The sequence below is a fragment of the Zootermopsis nevadensis genome, unplaced genomic scaffold (genome assembly GCF_977971745.1).
Source record: "Zootermopsis nevadensis isolate Lab colony 2312 unplaced genomic scaffold, Znev_1.0 Znev_ptg000022l, whole genome shotgun sequence".
Taxonomy (NCBI): Eukaryota; Metazoa; Arthropoda; class Insecta; order Blattodea; family Termopsidae; genus Zootermopsis; species Zootermopsis nevadensis.
The window spans coordinates 17017030-17038297 of NW_028259154.1; the positions used below are offsets into that span (position 1 = coordinate 17017030).

Genomic DNA, 21268 nt, shown 5'->3' on the forward strand with positions numbered 1-21268 from the left:
ATATTCCCCTAACTCTCAATTTGTGCCCTTCCCTTAACAAAGGAGAAAAGGTTTCACGCCCAAAGAAAACAACAGGTAAAATAACAGATGGCTGTCCTGTGGGTTATAATGCCTTGAGTCATCACCCTTATGATGGAGGCAGCAAAGACCTCTGAAACACTGGTAAACTTCTATCAGACTACACGGCGCTACAACCAGTAGGCAGCCACCTTTGGATTCATCGCTGTGAGGACGTCAAATCCTACTAACAGATAAAATAATATTTTTGTATATTTTAACCGCCCATGTAATGGTACCTGCACCTTGTCATGGTGGTGGGGCTTGAGTACCTCAGTGGCCTCCCTACCCAGATTGGTCGAGGGGGAGAGGTCAGACTAAGACAGGTACCCTGGTCTTCCAGGTTGGGGGTTGATCGCAAGGCTAACAACCTCGCACCGTAAAAAGGAAGATGTTTTGAAACCTCGATCAAAGCCTCGGACAGATGGACCTAACAGAGGACCGAATGGATGAGGAGAATTGAGGAGGCCATGGACTGAATACGGACAGGAGAGCCATAGAAGAAGAAGATATTTTAACCTTTGCATTTCTGGACAGCAGATGGGGAGCTAAAAGATTCTGAAATGCATCTTAGCAAATATTCCCTAAATTCAGTCTGCTCTTAATTTTTTTGTGAGTGGAATTCAGATTGCTTAATGTTCTTCTCAAACGTTTAATAATACACGCTAAAGTATAAAATAAGCACAGTGTACAAAAGCAATGTTTATTCCAGGACCAAAATCAAATTTCAAAGCATTCTTTGTATATATGACATATGACACTACTACCAACAACATTACAGTGCTTCATGCACTTACACTTTACAAAAACAGCATTCTCAGTCGACACAAACTTTGCTTCACTGCGGTAGTACAGAACAATTAACAATGTTTACATAATTTTGGAGCATACTGGACTGTCCTTGTGCATCAAAGAAGACAACGGGCAGTAACTGAGAAAGCTGTCACATTTAGCGAATAGGAATTTGATATTCTAAATGGGAACATGTTATGAGTATATTACAGCAATTTCAGACTTTTGTACAAGTGAGTAAACTACACTGCTTTCACCAACATCTTTCAGAATAACTTCAACGACATTAAAAGTCGCTGATAGAAGACAGAAAACAAAAGTGACTTTGGAAGTAGCAGCCCTCAAAACAACACAGTCCATTCTTAATACTAGATGCACTATAGAAATAACATGGTGCAATCCAGGAACAGACAAAACAATAACGAAGGGCATAATACGGAATGTTTCTTCACAGTTTTCTCCCTAATATTGATATTTAAGAACTAAATAAATTTATTGCACATATTTATTACTAGCTAAAAGTACCACACACTTTAGATTAACAATATAAAATGCAAAATACTCAGTAGAAACAAGTTCTGAGTCAGATAAGTTCTATCTTTGCAATTAGCTGCCTACCTCCAATAGTTCATTTGTATTCGCCGTTACATTTAAAGCTAAATATAGATTTCAAAGGGTAGCCTCCAATGGCAACACGTTCATACCAAATTTCATCAAAATCCATACAGTGGTTCTTAAGTTCAAACATGCTGAAAGATGGAAAACAATCTCTCCTGCATGTGTTCAGTTTGTGCAAAGAATGCACAAACATACAATATCACAACATACATACATACATACATACATCAAACTTAACATTCTGGAGGATAACCACGTTTAAGGTTCCCACTATGAACAAAAAACATTCTGGGATATTGTTTATGTACTGCACCTTAATTTTTACTGTTTGAAGTGTGCACATCCTAACAAACATGAGTCTCAAACAAATAGCTCACAAATTAGGAGAACTATACATGAAAGCTTGAACACAAACCTATTTTTTCAACAATGGCTCCAACAATTTGGATTACATTTGATACAATTTGTACAGAGAGCAATCCCAAACAGTACCACAAAATAAACCCCAAACAAAATATATAACTTCAAGAGCTCACTCTTTCTCTTCAGACTTTCAAAAGATATGAAAATGTATAGGCAATATATCTTGCATTATTCAGTATGTTAAGTGGCCCATCCACATACGAGTCCCGCTCGGCTCGGGTTCCACTGAGCCAAACTCGTCTGTTGGTGGGGTGTCACGAGCCGAGTCTGCTCTGCATGTGTGGTGAAATATATCCGAGCCCGGCTCACGAGTCAAGCTCGCCGAGCCAGACTCGCAAGTCAGACTCGTATATGGATGGGCCGCTTTACTCTGCTTCACCCACACGGATGAGTTAACTGAGATGAACAAAGTAGTAGTATAAAAACATATGCACGAAACGCTATGAGGCTGTGGGAAAATGGATTTTATTAAATGGTCAGTAGATTTAAGATGTATTTTTATGGATGGTTTTAAAATAAAACAGACACATGCTGTGTTAATTAAAAGCATGACGTGTAGTTGTAAATGGAAACGCACAGAAACGCAGTGACATGCCACATAGTTGCATAAGTAAATACTACCATGTAACGGCAGCCCTGTTTGGAACAACATTAAATAAATGCCACCTGATATTATAGATATGTACTTCTCCATTGTTCTAGTTAAGCACACCATGTTTTTGAAAGGATCACATTTCACACAAGTGAATAGTTTCATAATACAGAAATCATAAACTAAGAGGTAGAGCTTCATGTATTTCTGATGTTTTTACCTGATTTAGCAGTCCAAGCCTTTGCCCAACCCTGTCCAACGATCTGGCACTGGCAGGAAATACTGATGCATGGCTGCAATAAATCTTGCTCGATAAAGTTCTGGTGATACCACTGTAGGCAATTTTCCTTGCCCACCAAGTATGCCTGAAGATTTCACCATTGTTTCTAGCTTTTTGTCCCAAGTAAATGTACGGATGTAATCTACATACCAAGACAGAAGAACTTTATTTCTGTACTTTCAAGTAATGAAAGTATTAACACTATAATCCACATAAATCCTATGATTAATTTTATTACTTTATTTTCAAGTTTAGTTGCTGGTATAGTGTTTAAACTTATCCTGTTAAATTTGCTTCTGAATGATATATTTTCAGTAATCCTTTAACTTGTCTTAATATGAATATCAAAACAAGGTCTGTAACACCTTTAAAATGGGTGGGAAAGGATAGTAACGTGAATATGTAAGTAGTCAAAAAAATACATACTTTATTTTTACTATTTAATTTTTAAGAAAATAAATTGTAGTGTTATTCTGCATCAAGCTCAAATTTCAGATAAACAGACTGCATATAAGCACATAAGACATAACATCACTAAGTGAGCACAATACGTACCAATAATACCAACAACGAGTTCCCTGCGTTCCTTGTCTAATCCTACCAGCAGTGAGTAGTCCATTACCGATTGTGAAGCCAAGAACTGGGTGTCATTACTGATTGCTTGTGTCAGAACTGTCTTCGAATGTGGCAGGATGTACAAGGGATCATCACATGTCACTAAAAAAAAATACATCAGTGTCATTTTCAGTCTTTTAAAGACCATCACCTGTCTCATAATATAGATCACTAAATTTCCTACCTCAACCTCCACCACTTTCTATTGAAAAGTCACTATACTGCAACTGGTCCCAGATGCAGAGATTTGCAGTTTTTATTACAAGCATATTTATTTATCAATTTTTCTTTTAAACCACAAATGGATAACTCTATCCTGAGCCAGTTGAATCCAGTCTATAATGTATTTATTTTACATCCGCTTTAATAAACATTGTCCTTTTCTTTACTACATCATCCACATGGCATGATGACATTCAGTTTATCAGTTTCTATACTTACTATTGAGCAGGTTTTCATCCAGCAAAACAATTTCTCCATCACGGTCAGCAGCAGTTGGATTCACCAACCGATTGCGCACAGATCCCTTCAGGTCAAACTTGTGAGTAACTGACCGTGAGTAAAACAGGTTCTCCATAACAAGCAAATTTGAACGAAGTGTTGCATTAGATGTAAGGTTTCGATACACAATCCTATACACACCAACAATCTTTCCTAACAGAGTAGGTTGTTGAGATGTATGACATCGTTGAATATAATTGAAGTAATTAGGGGCAAATTCCAGAAACAACTGCATCTCCAAACGAGACATTTCCTTCAAAATGAATCGATCATCTGAAACATGGGCAAATACAAATGCATATTATTACAGAGTTAAATTTGATTCTGTGCAAGGCGGTCTCAGTAAAATGTCATGAATACTAAGAATTTTTGCTTTCAATAAGAATATTTGAAAACAGAATACTCCCATGTGGATAACAGGCAAGAATCAAAGTGTCTTATTTTCTACAGCGGATTTATGTTTCTACAAACCTCTTGTTTTGCAAAACGTTGAGCCAGATTTTCCACCACGTGCTGCCCACTGAACACATCTTGTCAGTGACCTCACAAATCCTTCTTCTCCTGTAGGTAAAACCATTAGCCTCAGGGCTGCAAACTGTTCTATAAAAAACACTCGACAGAAGAAGTTAGAGCTAGAGTCAGAAAACTGCACCTGAAAGATAATTTTTTCACTTATAAATGTGGTCATTTTCTGAAAACATACAAAAAAGATTGCATTAATCCTAATATTTTAACATAATATAATTTTTTTTTAAATTCTTACTGCTAAGAAATTAAAATAAAAATGCTGCAACCCATTACGTCAAATCAATTTTAATTTTGAAACCGAACTGGAATATAATTTTCCAAATGTCAGACTGTGTCAAACAGAGGACCTTATTCAACACACATTTACTTGAATATGACACACCACCAGAGCCAGATCAAATCTACTTTGCTCGGAATTAAAGTTATCAGATTCAGTAAAACATTGCACAGGAAGTCGATTTTTCTAATGTTAGACTTTGTCCAACAAAAGACCTTAAAGGCCATTGCAATTTCTGCACATACTATTTCCCATTACCCACTCATAATAAACTGTTCCATTTCTCATTTGATAGAAAAATTTATGTAGTTGAAACAGTGTAATTAAATAAACAACTCAGCTATAGATATAGACATGCTTGTTGTGTTACCTCAATGTGTGGTTGCGTTCTGCTCCCCTTCATGTTGCCTCCAGTTGTGTCATCTGACTCACTTGCTGGGGACCCTACAGTATCAGCAGCAGGAGATGTACTGTACTGAACCCCATCCAGTAGTCCAGATCGCGGCAAGCTGCTGCCACCAACATTCACACTTATCATCAGATATCAGGTCAGAGACATAATTCCCAGATATAATGTCCCTTCCGGTGATTGTCCAATTACTATTCTAGCATTATAAAATTCACCAATCATTGCTTAGTGCTGCAATGAACACAGAAACCAATGCCAGTGTAATCCAAAGAGTACAAATTTCCAATCTTGTTTGAGTTGTGAAAGAATTTTTGCTAGTGTGCAATATTTGTCAACAATTTAATATGAATACTCTTATCAATATGACTACTGAAATAAACATTTTGGCAGTAACTGCCTAACAATATGGAACGTTCGTGTGTATCATCATCAGACAGCTTTATGTTTACAAAAACCTAGGAGAAAGAATTATTATTTCAAGAAATTATTAAAACAGCTAGTATTGACAAGGCACAAAGAAACCAAATGCATTAAAAATAACAATAACATATATGAGCACCTGACAAAACGAAGTGTATGTAATTATAACACAGTAAACATGCTAGTGCCATAAGGACAAAAATTAAAATAAAAATAAATACACATCATATCAATAATGAAACGACAGAAACATAGTCAATGATAATGTCCAATCAATGTCCTCATTCATAAATTAAGCTTTGATGTACGTGACCCCAAGTGAAGCAATAGCCCATAAAATCATTAGTCTCTTCTTTACACTGGATTCTCCATATGTTGAATACAGTCCTGAATGGGCATGAAGAGAGAGAAAGCAAATGAGTTGTTCCATACTATAGCTACAAAATATTAAAGATTAAAAAATTATTGAACTAAATATATCAGCCAAAAAAGAATATAGTTTAAGTGGAGATATAGTACCTCTACATATGGCAATATATTTTTCAAAATGTTATGCAAATTTTCACTAAAAACTTTTACTTAAATACATTTTCAAGGCCTGTTGCATACCAGTAGCAATAATCTAAGTATGTTCTCTGGGAAATTACAAGAAAGAAACAAAAAATTCAGTGACACACATAAACCGTAAATTGAATTGAAAGAATTCATGGACAGGAAACATCAAACACACGCATTCATAAGGATTTGAGGAAGAACAAAACACTTTTTTCAATAAAGTATATGAAACATTGTTAGTTCTGCTATAAAATGCACAATATAAGATTAAATTAAATGAATTGAACCTAATTTTGCCCGGCAACTTACAGGCTCAAACTCTATAGAAAATATAAATATTTTACTTCAGTATCAAGCCGTCTCCAAAATGAAATGAGGCATGAATTTGTATTACATGAACACGAGAAGACAAATGGATGACATAAGAGTCTGAGCATTAGCAACCATCTAATTACAAGTGGTAAAAGTGTAGATTGCCAATACTAAATCTGATTGAACCTGTTCAGCAGTTTCAGAAATAAAACATGCAAACAGACAATGGCCACAGCCTCCACATTCATTCACCTGTGCAAAGAATGCAAAAAAAAAGAAGAAGAAGAAGACGATAAAACTAGCCCAACCAAAAATGTAATGCCACTAGAAAAGTATGTAAAAACAAAAACTTATGTTATTAAGACAATGGGAATATGGACTAATATATCAGGACCATATCATTCTAGAACAAGGCTCTCATGGAGGACACCAGCATGCATTTTGTGAAACATTTTTGACAACTACAAAAAGAAAACACTACAATTCTACCAGCCAAATACACGCTCACCACAACTTACTTAGCAGTGTTGGAACCTCGAAGGAAGGACAAAACTCCAGAACGACGAGATTCAGACAACTGCACTGGTTCTGCACAACCACTGATCTCTCGTTCCACCTGAGATTGACCTGATTTCCTCTTGTGCACTGGGCTGCCCAAAAAATGTTAACCATGCCCTACTGTTCTATTTATAACTTACAAATCTTTCCCAGAAAGATTACAAGCACAGGGAAATAATTTCTCAAATCATCATACTCTGAAACACTGGTACACTGGTCACTTGCACCTTTCTTCCATCATTAACTTGCAAAATCAGAAAGCAGAATAAAGATACAAACATTTAGGAAGAAATTTCAAAAAGACAATGCAAGCAGCTTACACTTGGCTTAAAAAATTCAATCTTGACTTTCAGTTTTCAGGACAGTAAACCACAGTAGTTCTTGTAGGCTCATATAATCAGATGGTGGTATCTCTTAGCATACAAACTACTCGTATATGCATCAAAACTGTATGGGTCATCAAAGGAAGTGTTTAAGAATATACTGTATAGACATAAATATATATACTACTTGTTGTATTCATCCATGACAACAAACCTTTAAATGCATTCACCACCACCTTCTGTCATATTGTGGTAAGAGATCATATTTCACACCCATAAATCAAGTATAAAAGTTATTATTTTAATATATCTTCAGAAATGTTAAAAGTAGATGGAATAACAGTTTTTAACAAAATAATAAGAAACATAAAAATGTTGGCTGGCCCACCCTAAAGACAGGAATTTTCATTATATTTATGTAAGTGGGGAACATCTGACAACCAATATTCATCTCCCCAATAAAGTCATTTTAATCAAGAACATAAGTTAGAACCATATAAGTTATATAACAATCAACAAAAAACAAAGGGTACAGAACTTTTTCTAATTTCCAAAATGACAATTAAGTACCTGGGTGATGTCTGTTCATAAGTAGTCAGCCTCTTTGCGAGTATATCATCCAAACTACGTTGGTACTCCTGAGAGCTCAGGGCATAAGCAATGATGGATGATGGCTCATTTTCATACACAATAACAGGGACAGAACATCCAGTTGGAAAAAAGTGGTGTTCCTGTGGACTCAATGGGCTCTGAAAGTAATAACATAAACTGATAGGAGAAGAAAGATGCCTCATGTGGTTTTTATAAAATAAAAATTACAATTCCCAGGTTTCTGAAAAAATCTTACCTCAAAACACATGTAATATAACATCCGATTCTTTAAGATTGTTTGACGTTTGTGACCAATGCAAGTCAGGTATTCACATGGCTAAATCAGCATATTACCTCTTCACCAACAATCCTTCAAGAATCATTTAACATCTGAACATATAATTACTTTTGTCATTCTTTCATGTCCTTCACTATGCACATTTTTTATATTAGGCTCTATATAAAAAGGAGTCTTATATTGTATAAAAATTCATGGACTGTAATTTATCTCATTAAATTAAAGTAATTTATAAGTTACAAAGACATGATCTATCCATAAGGCATTTTCACACTATTCACTTCATTCCACAAGGAAATATCAGCATAGACCAAAATGTGACAGACAATATTACTCCACACTTAATTTGAAACGAAACAGTAGTGGCTTTTCCACGAAACTCTACTCTGTCAACCATAAACTGTACAGCACATATAACAGACTACAAATCTAATATTATTAACATATCTAAAAATATTTAAAAAGTAGCACTTTCAAGTGACATTAAAATCAAACAAATTTCATATATAACACCACTGAATAGTAATAATTAATAATAATAAACAAACATATTAAATAATTTGTTATAAATTCATTATCTAATAAAGCCTGTATATGAAGTAGTAATGTTTAATATAAAATAGAAAGGTTGCTATTCATAAAATAATTTTTCCAGCAGTGGTAAAATATATGTAATGTTAACACAAATTTCAATGTAAGGATTAGAAACGGTCTTTAAATCATTGGTTGAAAAAAAATGTTACAGAGGGTACAATTCACAAATATTACTTTCAGTATCATCACTGACACTTAAAAAAGCTTGTAAGAAAGCCAAACACATGCAAACATACCTGTACTGGTGCCATACCAGTGGATGTTGGCAGGAGGTGTGACAGGATTGTCTTCACACTCTTCTTGTCTGTGTGCTGTGCTTGCCTTGAATCCTGTTCATCAACTACAGTTGGTGTTACATCAGAATATGACCTCACATGCCCACGAGATAATCCAGAGGCAACAGTCTGACTTTGGGACCCTAGCACCACCTCTGGATTCTGAACGGAAATGCTGTCTTGATCTGAGACAGAAGAAATTTGTAACACAATTCCACAGGGTATTCAATATTATTCCTGTTCATAGACCAACAAACTGTTCAATATTATGTCTTACAGACTGACTACACTCAATGGAGCTACATGTATAAAATCAAAATTGCTTCTGTTCTCCAACACAGCACTGCAATATAATTACATCTCCCTATGTGAAAGCAGCCAAAGTAATTCCCAGTTTGTTAATCTATTCATTATGCTATGCATAAGTTTCCTAATTTGTTTCCTCACTCAATTACAAGAAGTTGATTTAAGCCAAAAAAAATCCTGAAATATTTGCATGCTTTTCAACTTTCAGATATGACACATTTTCTTTGTTTAAAACTATATTGTACACTGACTTATAAATGTAAATACATAAATATGAAACACGGAGAAATTTTGTAATAATTTCCATAGATCCAGTTACAGGGTACTATAGTCTATAAAACTGCTTATAAGGCCTACCATTAAACTTTTAGTTCCAATATTCATTAGATTAATGGTGAGACAGTAGTGGATGGATTGAATTAACAACACTATGAAATTCAGTGGTTATTCAGTATCAAATAATATCAGATGTCAACCACATTTTAGGAACTTAAAGGAATGGAGAGAAAGTAGCTGTGGCCTGTTTCAAGGTACTACCCTGATGTTTGTGCAGAGGGACTGAAGTAAACCACAGTAACATTCAGACCAGGGAGTTGGTTTCATGATCAACATACAAGATGGAGACCTATCAAAAACAAACAGAACTGCAAACGCATAAATCATTTTGCCTGACAGAACAAAGGTAGATGTGTGTGTGTGTGTGTGAGCCAGTGTGCGCATGTGTGCATCTACAAAGTAAAGTACTTTTCTCAGTGAGATCAAGCCTCCATATCCAAAATGTCTGCCATTTTTTAATGCTACATATACAAATTCTCCTCTGTTGATGGAGGCAAAGTTTATGGCATCAGTAAATGAGCATTTCTGAATAATTTAAAAATTTTACAAATTCAACCTTGAACAAAAATTTTAAAAAATTAAACCGACTGCTGTGGACAATTTTTATTCATTTACTGGATACTTGCAGTTCTTCCCCAGATGTCTGGATATTTGTAGGTTGGCACTGAAAGTGTTAAAAATCTTTTAAACCATTACTTTAGATGATGCACAAACAACTGTGAATATGTCAATTGAATAAAAATTTTCTTGGATATTATCCATCGTCTAGTAAATATAAAACGTAAAACGACGTTTCAGAGATGGGACTCTATCTCCGTCTTCAGGTTCCTACACAGTTGGGCCCACTAGATAGAGCTAATCCCTATCTCCAAAACGTCGTTTTACGATTTATATTTACTAGACGATGGATAATATCCAAGAAAATTTTTATTCAATTGACTCTTCACCATCGTCAAGAAGTTTTAGATCTGATAAACTGTGAATATATTACACAACAAAGCATAGGTAAATAATGTACTGAATACAAACAATACTCACTACTAACTGCATCTTGTTGAAACGCTGACAGGTGAGAATCTGTAGCATTAATGCTGTCTGCCAGGGCACTGGAGCTGGTATCAAGGCCCTGACCTGAGCTCAAACTCTCATCTGCATCCAGCAGCTCGGCAACACCACCCATCTACAAACATAACGAAGAGTAATATGATTATGTATTAGCCAAAACAGACATGACATTAATTTAAAACTTACGTAGAAATAATCATGCTTAAATGTTTAAGTCAGAAAATACAAAACATAGGAAACCATACATTCAATCTGATAGATTGTCAAAGCAAGTCCTACATTTTGTATTTCCTCCTCACACCATTTTGTAGACAGGAAATAAGAACTTATGTTGTGCAAAGTTTCCCTGAAGCACCACTTACAGGTTCTGGAGAAGATGGACTTGTGTCCTCATGACCTTCAGAGCAGCTGCTAGTGTCCTCCCATTGTGCTGCCGAGGTGACACCTGAAGCCATCTCCACTACAACATCATCCAACAATTGGGTACTGCTACTGGATACCTATAGTGGAAAAATATGACAGTATTACTGGCAAAAAACGTATGTACTGAAATATATCAAAAGTCAAGGTATGTCTGACCCAATAGCAAAACCAGAAATATGTTCATTTTGAGTTTTACGTAAATTAAGCAAGGGTTATATTGTACTGACATTCAAAATTATAGTAAATTTGTCTAACAGCTTGCTGTGTAAGACCTCAAACATTAAATTTCATGAAATGTGTTCAGTACTTTTGCAGATGTAACATGTGGACACAAAGGCAGCTGCTATCCAATTCACTTCTTGAATTCTATCCAATTGGAGAACAGCCTACTCTTCTGCTCTACAAACCAACACCATCAAATCCAACTCAACACCTACCACCTGCTTTATATAAGGCAAACAAAAAATCCCAACCATTATATATTCGTAAGACTTGAGGTTCTCACAGCGGTGAGTATGAAGATTTCTGTCTTCTGGGTTATTGCACTGTGTAGTCTGGTCCATGTTAACCAACGTTTCAGAGGTCATACTGCCTCCGTCATCAGGGCGATGACGGAGGCAGTATGACCTCTGAAACGTTGGTTAACATCGACCAGACTACACAGCGCAATAACCCAGAAGACAGAAATCTTCATTATATATTCCTCTGAAGATAGCAACTGCAATGTTTGCCAGAATGTTGGATAATTCTGAACATTAGATGCAGTCCATCCCCAGAAGTCAAAGTTGTACATGCTATAAACTTCTGTAGTAAAACAGGCATCACTTGCTTACCTATTACAGACACACAAATATTCTTACCTGTTATTATGAGTGCTTATTTACATTTGTTATATCTTTAAAACTTACCCTGTCATACTCAAGAGAGTGGCTGGTAGTAGGAGCTGATGGTTTTCCTCCATAATTTCTCCGATGCTTCTCATCTCTCTTTTTGGAGATCAGCACAAGGTCCTGAATTTTAGCATTCCAAGTAACAACAACATCTGCTATAAGACGTTTAAGCTGCACTACAGAGTCCTCAATGCGCCACATTAATTGCTGTACATCTGAAACAATATAAATACAAAGCATATGTGAGTTAGGTAATTACAAAGAAACATAATGAGAAGAATCTTATGGATATAGAGGTGATATAAGGGAATGGTGACAAGTTTTGGGCAACATTTAGAAATCTTACTCTATTACAGAATGGTTTTCTACTTCCAACATGACAGTGAAAAAACAAAATCAAATATCCAAAATCACACAGTTCCACAATTTGTCCATTAACATCACCAAAAGTAAATGTATTTTTCACATGCCACTCTCCACAAAATACATTACAAAATTTCTATCTTAAAGCCAACCTCACTTTCAAAATGCTCTGACTACCAAAAATTAATGGTAAAATGATTACATTTGAAACACAAATGCCACTGCCTACCCACAAGAGACCAAGTAATGACTATAAATGCAGAATAAATGCCAAATGCCACCATTTTATCCATGTTAGTTTAGTTTTATGTTAAATTCTTAAAGTTTAATTTATTGGATCCTTTAAAAAGCATACAGCCAATCAACTCTAAACCAATGAATTCACTTTACACAATAATGAAAGAAGAAACGTTCATACCTCAATAGTGAATCATTCAACAAGTGGTGTGGCCTAAATATTAGTGCACCCATAAAACAGAACTGTCAAAACAGATAGATGCTTTTATGCTGCAGTATGCAGTCTGTGATTCAAAGGGCTTCACAGGTACAATTACCAACAACATACTTAGTCTGTGGATTCTTACAACAGTTTACCTTTTTCTGCAATCTGTCCTTCCAGTTTCTTAGCTTCAAGTGTAGGTGAAGTAAGTTTCAATTGAATCTCCTCAATACATGACTTAAAATGTACTTGTTCTTTCTGCAACTGCTGCTTCATAAATCCTATCCCTAAAAATCACAAAAGAGTATTCAGATTGCAAACCATAGGATCTGGAAGCTAACTAACAAAAATAACAAAAGAAAGATTACAAAAAGATAAATATAGAACTTTCTGAACTATAATTAGGGGCCATAGAACTGAAAATTTCTATCCACAATCTACAAAAAAGAATTACTTGAAATGGTATAAAGACAATACTATTTACAAAGAATTTTTTCAACATCCATACCACAAGAACCCACACTGCAAAACTTTATCCATCACCTTCCTACCTGCCCAATTCTTGCTTCATGAAGAATGTTAATAGCTTTTCTTTATCCGATTTCTTGGCCATGAAGAAATAGAAAATTTAAACTTAATTCAACACATGGTGGAAATAATAGTAACAACACTGTTTTTCAAGAATTACCAGTATCTCAGTCAGTGGAATCCTGACAAATGATGTAAACAAGAAATTTACAACATCAGGTTTCTCCAAGAGTCAAGAGACCAAAGGCAAATTATAAATAGTATTATATTCTCACCATCCAAATCAGTTCCAAAAAAGCAAATTTTTTCTAGGATGCAGCTGTACACTTCATATCCTTTCAATGCAAGGAATTTGATTTCTTCTATAACATTAGTCTGCTGCTGTGGGTCATAATATGTAGCAATGACAGGTGGAGGCAATGACACCTCCCATAATGTAATACTGGTGTACCTGCAACAATACATAACAGGCCCTGATTACTGCAAGGCCTGTAACTTGATATAACTATCTATTGTCTGAACAGCCAATCTAAATATCAATTTTTCAGTTAACCTTTTCGTTGTCAAAATGACAGGTTATGCTAAGACTGCCATAATCTGATCCAGCCACTGCATAGAAGCTGGTGTTCTACTGCAAATATCAGTATATATATGAAGAGAAGACTCCATTAGGCAAAATATTTTATTTTCAACATATTCTCCTTCATATCCTTGGCACAACAGGCTTCTATTGCAAATAATATTCTATTTCCATGAAACAGTCTAGTAGTTCTTGCACAGCTTATGTGAACAGATTGATGACTGCTGAGCATTTCTTAGCTTATCGACTCTGCACATTTAGGAAACATATGAACACTTCCAAATGTCTGTCAAAATATTGCAGAGTATATATAAATTGTTTATATAATAAACAGTTTTTGAGAAAACAAGTGAAAATTCAATCAGGGATTCATGCAAACTGAAGGTTATGAGAAGTGATACAAATTAACATGAAATTCTCATTGTAACTTTTAGTACTGAACCAGGATATGAAATTTCACCAGAATTTAGTGTAAAGTCTTGGGAATGTAGCATGCAAATGAGTAGACAACAGACACAATTTCCCATTATATATTATTTCATGCATCCTGTGGGAAACAAAATGCATAAAAAGAAGAAACAGAATTTAAATTATAATATTAAGTAAGTTATAGATTGAAGATGGAACTTACAAAGATAATTTTACCACTATTCATTGGCTTGTAATGCAACATTTATACATACTTGAAGGATGCAACTATGTTCCTCATTCCGAAATACTGGTAATGTTCATGATGAAGGGAATGTGAACACACAGTGCCTTCCTGCCCACGTCTTCGGTACATCCCTCCATGAAAACGCAGCTCCAAGTACTTAGCAAAAGACAATGACCAAGTATCTGCTGACATTGGCACAACTGGTGATACCTATCAATATCACAAAACTATATCAAGAAGTTAATCTCTCTACTCTTAACAGGCTGAGAAGTTAAGTGTCCAATGAATAAGAGGAACACACAGTAAATGTCCTCGGTGAAGTGTCACTGCATACTACCTCTTTACCTTCGTATCACTCATTTTATAAAATAAATGTAAACAAATGCATATGCACAAGACAGAAATAAAATGTAACTTGTGTTTCAGATAGTCCAGGTCAGAACTTGGATAGGGTTAGTTATCCTTGAATTTAAATAACTTTCTTTACCTTCTCCTTCCATCGGGTACAGCAAATTTCTGTCCTTTGTTAAAAGATAAAAAATTTCTGCAAGTAATCTATACTATCTTATTTCAATACATAACACTTTTACAAAGTTATAACACAAACAATATTATTATCTATAAAAGGCAATGCATACAATCATTCTAGGTTTGTTAACACATAACAAGAAATTAATTTTCTAGATATCAATGGCAGATGTACAAAGTACTCAAGCCTATGTCATTATTGAAATAAAGCAGAGAAAGATAACTTTAAGTGATATAAAAAAACAGTATGTTCTACAGATTTTTAAGCTGCAGTTACAACTTATTTGAAAATAATATCCAACACATGCCTGGAAAAACTGAGGAAGATCAACAGAATCCAGACAGACAACAGATAACTTGGCCAAGATCTGAACTGGGTACCTCCCAGATACAATTCTACACCAGCCTGTATGGTGACACTCAATATGAGTTAACACTTATCAACTGAACTACCAGACATGTGGCATCCATACTTCAAAAACATATTCTAATTTCAGAACTCACCATTCTACACTTACTGCACCAACTCCACATAACAATGTCATTTCCTTCAGTGTCTGGGATTTGCTTTTCCAGCTCCTTCAGAATTATGTGAACACAGCCCATATCATGCACAAATCGGCGAACATGATGCACCATTGGAGTCTCACATGATTCTGAAGGACAAACATAAGATGGACGGAAACAATAACGCTCTAGGAAGCTTCCCAGGGGGATGTCATTGTGTCCATAGAAATTCATGAATACAACCCTGTTGGAAAGGAAAAAGAAAATAACTGAATTCTACTCACATGTATAGTGGAGATACTGCAAAGAGAATCTGACAAATAATTATAAAAATACAAATAGGGAGGCCAAGGTCCTCAGAGGACCACAGAGCCACGGAGGAAGGAAGGAAGGAAACTATTTAGTAAAAGCATATATTACGGAGCTCTTTATTATGAAAATTTCTTCATCCCGTTACTTTCTCCCTTATAAGGTACACACAGCAGCTTCTATGTTTATCCCTCACAGTGAGAAACCAAATTTCATATTCATGTGAAACAAAGTAAATTTACAATCACGTGTACTTTGATTTTTAGGTCTTAGATAGGTCATATTGTGTAAATAACAAAACAGTCTATTGGCATTTAGCACAGACCCCACTTTAACTAAACAGGAAACAAAAATACATCACAAAATACTAAAAGGGGAACAGGCAAGTCTGCCTTCCTCATTACTACTGGAAAGTCGGGTATCTTGTCCACCAGCTACTGTTAGAAGCTACAGTCCATGAACATTAAAAGATGTAACAGGCTATGTGTACTAAGTTTAGTAATATACACAGAATATTCAGACCATGCTTTTCTTGTGGGGAAGGGGGGGGGGGGGGGGGAAGATGCCTGTAATGTACAAAGGAAATGATATTTACCAAGATTAGACAATACATGCACATCCACATCAAGAATCTCATATTCATTTACTATGACATGCCATATAAAATTATACCACTACACATGGAATTAAAATACATGAATTAACAAAGGGTATATAATATTTAAAAACATTTACCAAGGACTAACACAAAATGCCGGGGCATTTTGAGATTCATGAGAATAGCTGCAGAAGAGCACAGCTAGACGCTGATGATTTGCAGGATCCAGTGCATCAGGCCAAGAACTTTGTTTGCTAACTGCTGATGTATTTACTGCATCTCCTGTTGTGCTACAGCCTTGTGTGGGTGCCTTAGTTGAATGCAACAGCTCAGGAGAAGTTGGGGTTGAGGTAACTCGACCTCCACATGCTCGGAAATGTGCCAGCAGAGTCTGAACTTCACAACTTTCAACAGTACTTGTAAGCTTTGCAGAAACAAATGGATGCTGGGGTCTAAGCTGTAAACAACCCAGAACATTTGTTTCTACCAGTAAAATAAACATTCTTTCATTAAGTATATAAATACATACAAATAACAATTTGTTGAGACAAGAAGCTTACTGTCTTCTGGGTTATTGCGCTGTGTAGTCTGGTCGATGTTTCAGTGGTCATACTGCCTCCGTCATCAGGGCCCTGATGACAGAGCCAGTATGAACTCTGAAATGTTGGTAACCATCGACCAGACTACACACAGCAACAACCCAGAAGACAGAAAGCTTCATACTCACCGCTGTGAAAACCTCAAATCTTACATTGTTGAGATAACTTTCTCACTGTTAACTCTCAGATGCCATATTATGTAGCTGGGTGTAACAATACTGAACAAACTATTAATGCCATCTAGCTGTTTTATTACACAGTGCACCCCATTTAATGTGAAAACTCTTATAACAGCACACCATATCAGTAGCGAGTAAGCTACTGGAAAATTTGTTAAGCACAACATACAACATTGCAATAAAATGATAGTAAATTGGTTCTGAGTTACATGATACTCTCCATATCACTTACATAAGAAAGGCCTCTGGGGACTGCTATAAACCCAAATATTGGCAGGTACAGAAATGGGAGGAATTTGATTATCTCCTAAAAAGTGAATCATAAACATTTTCATTGTGAAGAAAATTGTTTCTTTTCACAAATTAGTTATCAATCATCTTTTGTCACTCCTCTGGTCAAGAAAAGATCACAACACCCACCTTAATTTCCTTAAACTTGGAATCGCCTTCTTGAGATAATACATCATTTACTTCACCACTGGCAATCGCCCTTGCACTGCTGCTGCTGCCACCCCCTGCTAGTGTACCAAACTGTGCAGACCAAAAGATCTCATCTGGGAAGAATTTCCTCAGAACACAATTCCGCCCAGGTTCTGTTTCCAAGTATGGCACTGTAAACTGATTTTCAGAAAAGTTTTATATTAATTCAGATGTTTAATAGTTTCCTGCAATTAATAGTGTGCATGCATATTTAGAAGCTTCATGTAATAGTTTGGCTAAGCCTATTTAATCTTACCATACCATAACAAAATTTGATTGTTCCATTATCACTCACCAATTTTCAACAGAAATTAATTCTGTTACATTCCTACAGATGACAGGATAAATCAATGTGCAATGGATACCACCTCTATTCACAGTACAAGTCAGACTAAGCAATACTTGAAGATTCTTCAAACTATACTGGATGTATAAGCTATTGTTATGCCATTACATATAGCATCAAAATTGTATCTTAAAGCACAGTATTAGTGCTAGAGGTCAGTGAGTTTGTGACTAGTGAGTTATTTAAAGAAATTAAGAAAACCACTGCCAATTGGCAGCTTAGTGCCTGGCATTACTGTAATCCCATCAGACTACAAGCAACACTGTCATGGCTGTAGCAATTATGTAACTGTAAGAAAAAACAAACTAGAACTGTTCAATAGTTAACTCGGGCCACTTAAGTTTCCAGTCTTTCATCCCTCTTCTTCTTTTTCCTCATATATCATATATTCAGCCCTCTGATCTATTTTGAGTCAGAACTTTTATATCTTCCAGTTTTACACATTTTGAGGCTCCTTGGATAAGAGACTGGCCCATCAAAAGGCCTCTACTTACAAAGGACAACAAACACAAAAATGCAGGATTTAAACCTCCAGTCCAAATAATCAGGTGAATCATTATCATACATGGTTTTAAAGCATGTAGTTACTGAAAACAACAAATGGGGAAAAATTTATTCTGAGCCAACCGAGATTCTGTTCTTGAATGATCAATACTCAACTCAGAAAAACAGACCTGTATTATTGAACTGTTTATAAAACATGCATACAAACAAAAGTGTAAACCTTTTATAATTATACTATTCTATCTCACTGCCTGTCACCTTCATTGTTTCTGCGGCAAGAGATAGTTATATCCTGAACTAGAGTCAGTGGGAACAAGGATTACCTCAGGGTTGATGTGGTAATTTTTTTTATAAATAAACAAATTAGGAACAACAAATGAAAGAAAAACATAGAATACTTTTGAAATTTGGATCCTCTCATACAAAACTTCCCATAACCGGTACAAAAGTTTTGTTTACTGGCTGAAAGCCCGCCGTCTCCACTCGAGTACTGCACGTGTTCTTGACCTAACTTCCAGATCCCTTGCTAGCGTGGGAACCTCCGCACATGACTTGCTAACATGGGATCTTTCACACGTGATTTGCTGGCCAGTTCAAATTTTTAATTCCAACAGTTACAGGGGTTCTGGACTGGTATAAGTTTTGTTTGTATGCATGTTCTATATTTCCAATACACTACATGGCATGCAAGGTTTTATGAACTGTTTACCTTTCCATATGCTGTATCAATAACAATAATAACAAAATAAACTTCCATTTCCTACTTGTTAAAAATTTGTGTCCATTTCATTTACTGGTATTGTGAAAATTATAACAAGTAACGATGTTCTTAAAAATAACTTTTTTTTATACATTTTCAGTATAGTTGTAGTTATTTGTTGTATGCTACTGTTAAAGGGATAAAGTCAAATGTGGAAACTTTTATTTGTGAATATGTTGTAATCAAATGACTGGGAAATTATTACTGCCATTTTTACAGATTGTAACCATTTCTGCAGCAAACAGCTTTGACAAGTTATGGATTAGTTAAGGAAAACAAGAAACTCACCTTCAGGTAGGGTGAAGAAGATAGTATGGTGTCATCCAGAGCTTTACGAAACCTATTTGAGAGTGGTAATTCAGCAACTGATAACCACTGTCCACAACTGGTACTTTGGTTACCAGCATGAAAAACTTCATCTTCTAGATTCAGGTACAAATGTAGTGGATCACTAAAATCACTCACAGATTCAACATTCATTCGTTTTTCTTCACTTAGAGACTTCTCCTTGTTCCCAATACGAAGTGGTTGTGTTTTATTAGCATCACAATTATCACGATAAGTTTCATTTACTAGAACCTCTTTAACATTGTCTTGAACTCCTTTCAACTTATGAACAGGTTCACAAATGCACTTATCCTTTTTACTAGGTAAAGCTGAAGAATACATGATATTCATATTATCACTCACAACAAAGTCAACATTTTTCCTGTTTTCATTCTGTAATGTTTTATTGCAATCTGCACATTGACTAGCTATAATGTGTTCTGCTTTATTACATAAATGTATCATTTTATCAGCTGTAGAAGAATTTTCACTTTGTACATTTTTATTTAACTGCACATTTGAAATTGAAAGGACATTGCTTTTACTTAATGACTGAATATTCTCATCTTTGGTATTTATGTCTCCTGTGTTACGAGGCAACGCATATGACACAGGCACATCAGCAACATTATTTATAACATTTTCTCTGTTCACAACTGCTATGTCAGCAGATTCTTTGTTGTCGTGTGACAATAAATGGATATATAACATCGAATCTTTGGCTACATTTTCACAACTTTTATGCAATATTTCACAAGTTGATAATACTTTTGCAGAGCCATTTTTAAGGCACAACTTGGCCTTACTTGGAGACGAAATAAGGTCATCCTGAGAACTACCATTTGTTATAGGTTCCTCAAAAAAACTGTCATGCAGAGGGCTAGGAGGCATAGCAAATTCATCCATGAGAAATGATTTCTCAAGTCTCCAACTGTACTGAGTAAACACTATATGACTGACCACACGTTTCAATTTAGTAAGTTCACTGTTTGTTGCACCATGAAGCAATACTGAACAACCAAGATGCTGCAAGGAACAGCCTTCAAAAAACATTAATGTTTTACTGGAACCTGGAATAAATATCACGCAAAAGTATTCAAATATTAATTGCATTGCATTAACCAGGGTTGCTCAGCTGACAATTCATAGCAAACATGTAATCCATACCCAGAACATGAATCTGGCATTAATGTAACTGGAAATGGAACACAATGAATGTCTACATGGTTATGTGATATCTAAGAAGCACTATTTCCATACAGCAGAATGAATCCTTCTTGATAAATTAACAGTAACTTCAGCAGCTGAGAAATTCCCCAGATTCATTAGCATGTTCACTATAGCCTACTACTGGATGTTATCCTGAACCAGACAAATCCTGTCCACATCTTCATACCATATTCCATTCTAATACTATCTTCATATCTACACGTAAGTCTTGCAAGTGGTCTCTTCCCTTCAGGGTTTCTCACTAAAATTTTGTATGCATTTCTCATTTTTCCTGTGAATGCTATCTCATCCTCCTCAT

The 21268-nt window shown here is 35.5% G+C and overlaps 1 protein-coding gene and 1 long non-coding RNA gene across 7 annotated transcripts in view; one reads left to right on the forward strand and one right to left on the reverse strand.

Moving 5' to 3' along the window:
• Positions 1 to 746: 746 nt before the first annotated feature.
• Positions 747 to 21268, reverse strand: part of fab1 (1-phosphatidylinositol 3-phosphate 5-kinase fab1) — a 33224-nt gene continuing 12702 nt past the window's right edge. For 2 of the 5 annotated variants that reach the window (XM_022062517.2, XM_022062514.2), the window contains exons 14-31: positions 19702 to 20810; positions 17744 to 17941; positions 16683 to 17002; positions 15636 to 15882; positions 14632 to 14813; positions 13644 to 13819; positions 12996 to 13127; positions 12057 to 12253; positions 11088 to 11225; positions 10699 to 10840; positions 8980 to 9203; positions 7831 to 8009; positions 6898 to 7029; positions 5054 to 5195; positions 4350 to 4530; positions 3819 to 4151; positions 3318 to 3479; positions 747 to 2904 (exon numbers count right to left, since the gene is read on the reverse strand). In XM_022062517.2, coding sequence (XP_021918209.1) covers positions 2708 to 2904; positions 3318 to 3479; positions 3819 to 4151; positions 4350 to 4530; positions 5054 to 5195; positions 6898 to 7029; positions 7831 to 8009; positions 8980 to 9203; positions 10699 to 10840; positions 11088 to 11225; positions 12057 to 12253; positions 12996 to 13127; positions 13644 to 13819; positions 14632 to 14813; positions 15636 to 15882; positions 16683 to 17002; positions 17744 to 17941; positions 19702 to 20810 — 4391 coding nt within the window. In that variant the 3' untranslated portion in view covers positions 747 to 2707. The remainder of the gene's footprint in view (positions 2905 to 3317; positions 3480 to 3818; positions 4152 to 4349; positions 4531 to 5053; positions 5196 to 6897; positions 7030 to 7830; positions 8010 to 8979; positions 9204 to 10698; positions 10841 to 11087; positions 11226 to 12056; positions 12254 to 12995; positions 13128 to 13643; positions 13820 to 14631; positions 14814 to 15635; positions 15883 to 16682; positions 17003 to 17743; positions 17942 to 19701; positions 20811 to 21268) is intronic. The other 3 variants (XM_022062518.2, XM_022062520.2, XM_022062519.2) reach the window with 3 other exon arrangements.
• On the forward strand, positions 18100 to 20455 carry LOC110829134 (uncharacterized). 2 transcript variants are annotated; one of them, XR_002542869.2, is made up of 3 exons: positions 18100 to 18303; positions 18584 to 18697; positions 19633 to 20455. It is a non-coding gene; the product is annotated as an uncharacterized LOC110829134 (long non-coding RNA). The 2 variants fall into 2 exon arrangements; XR_015536546.1 differs by lacking the exon at positions 18584 to 18697.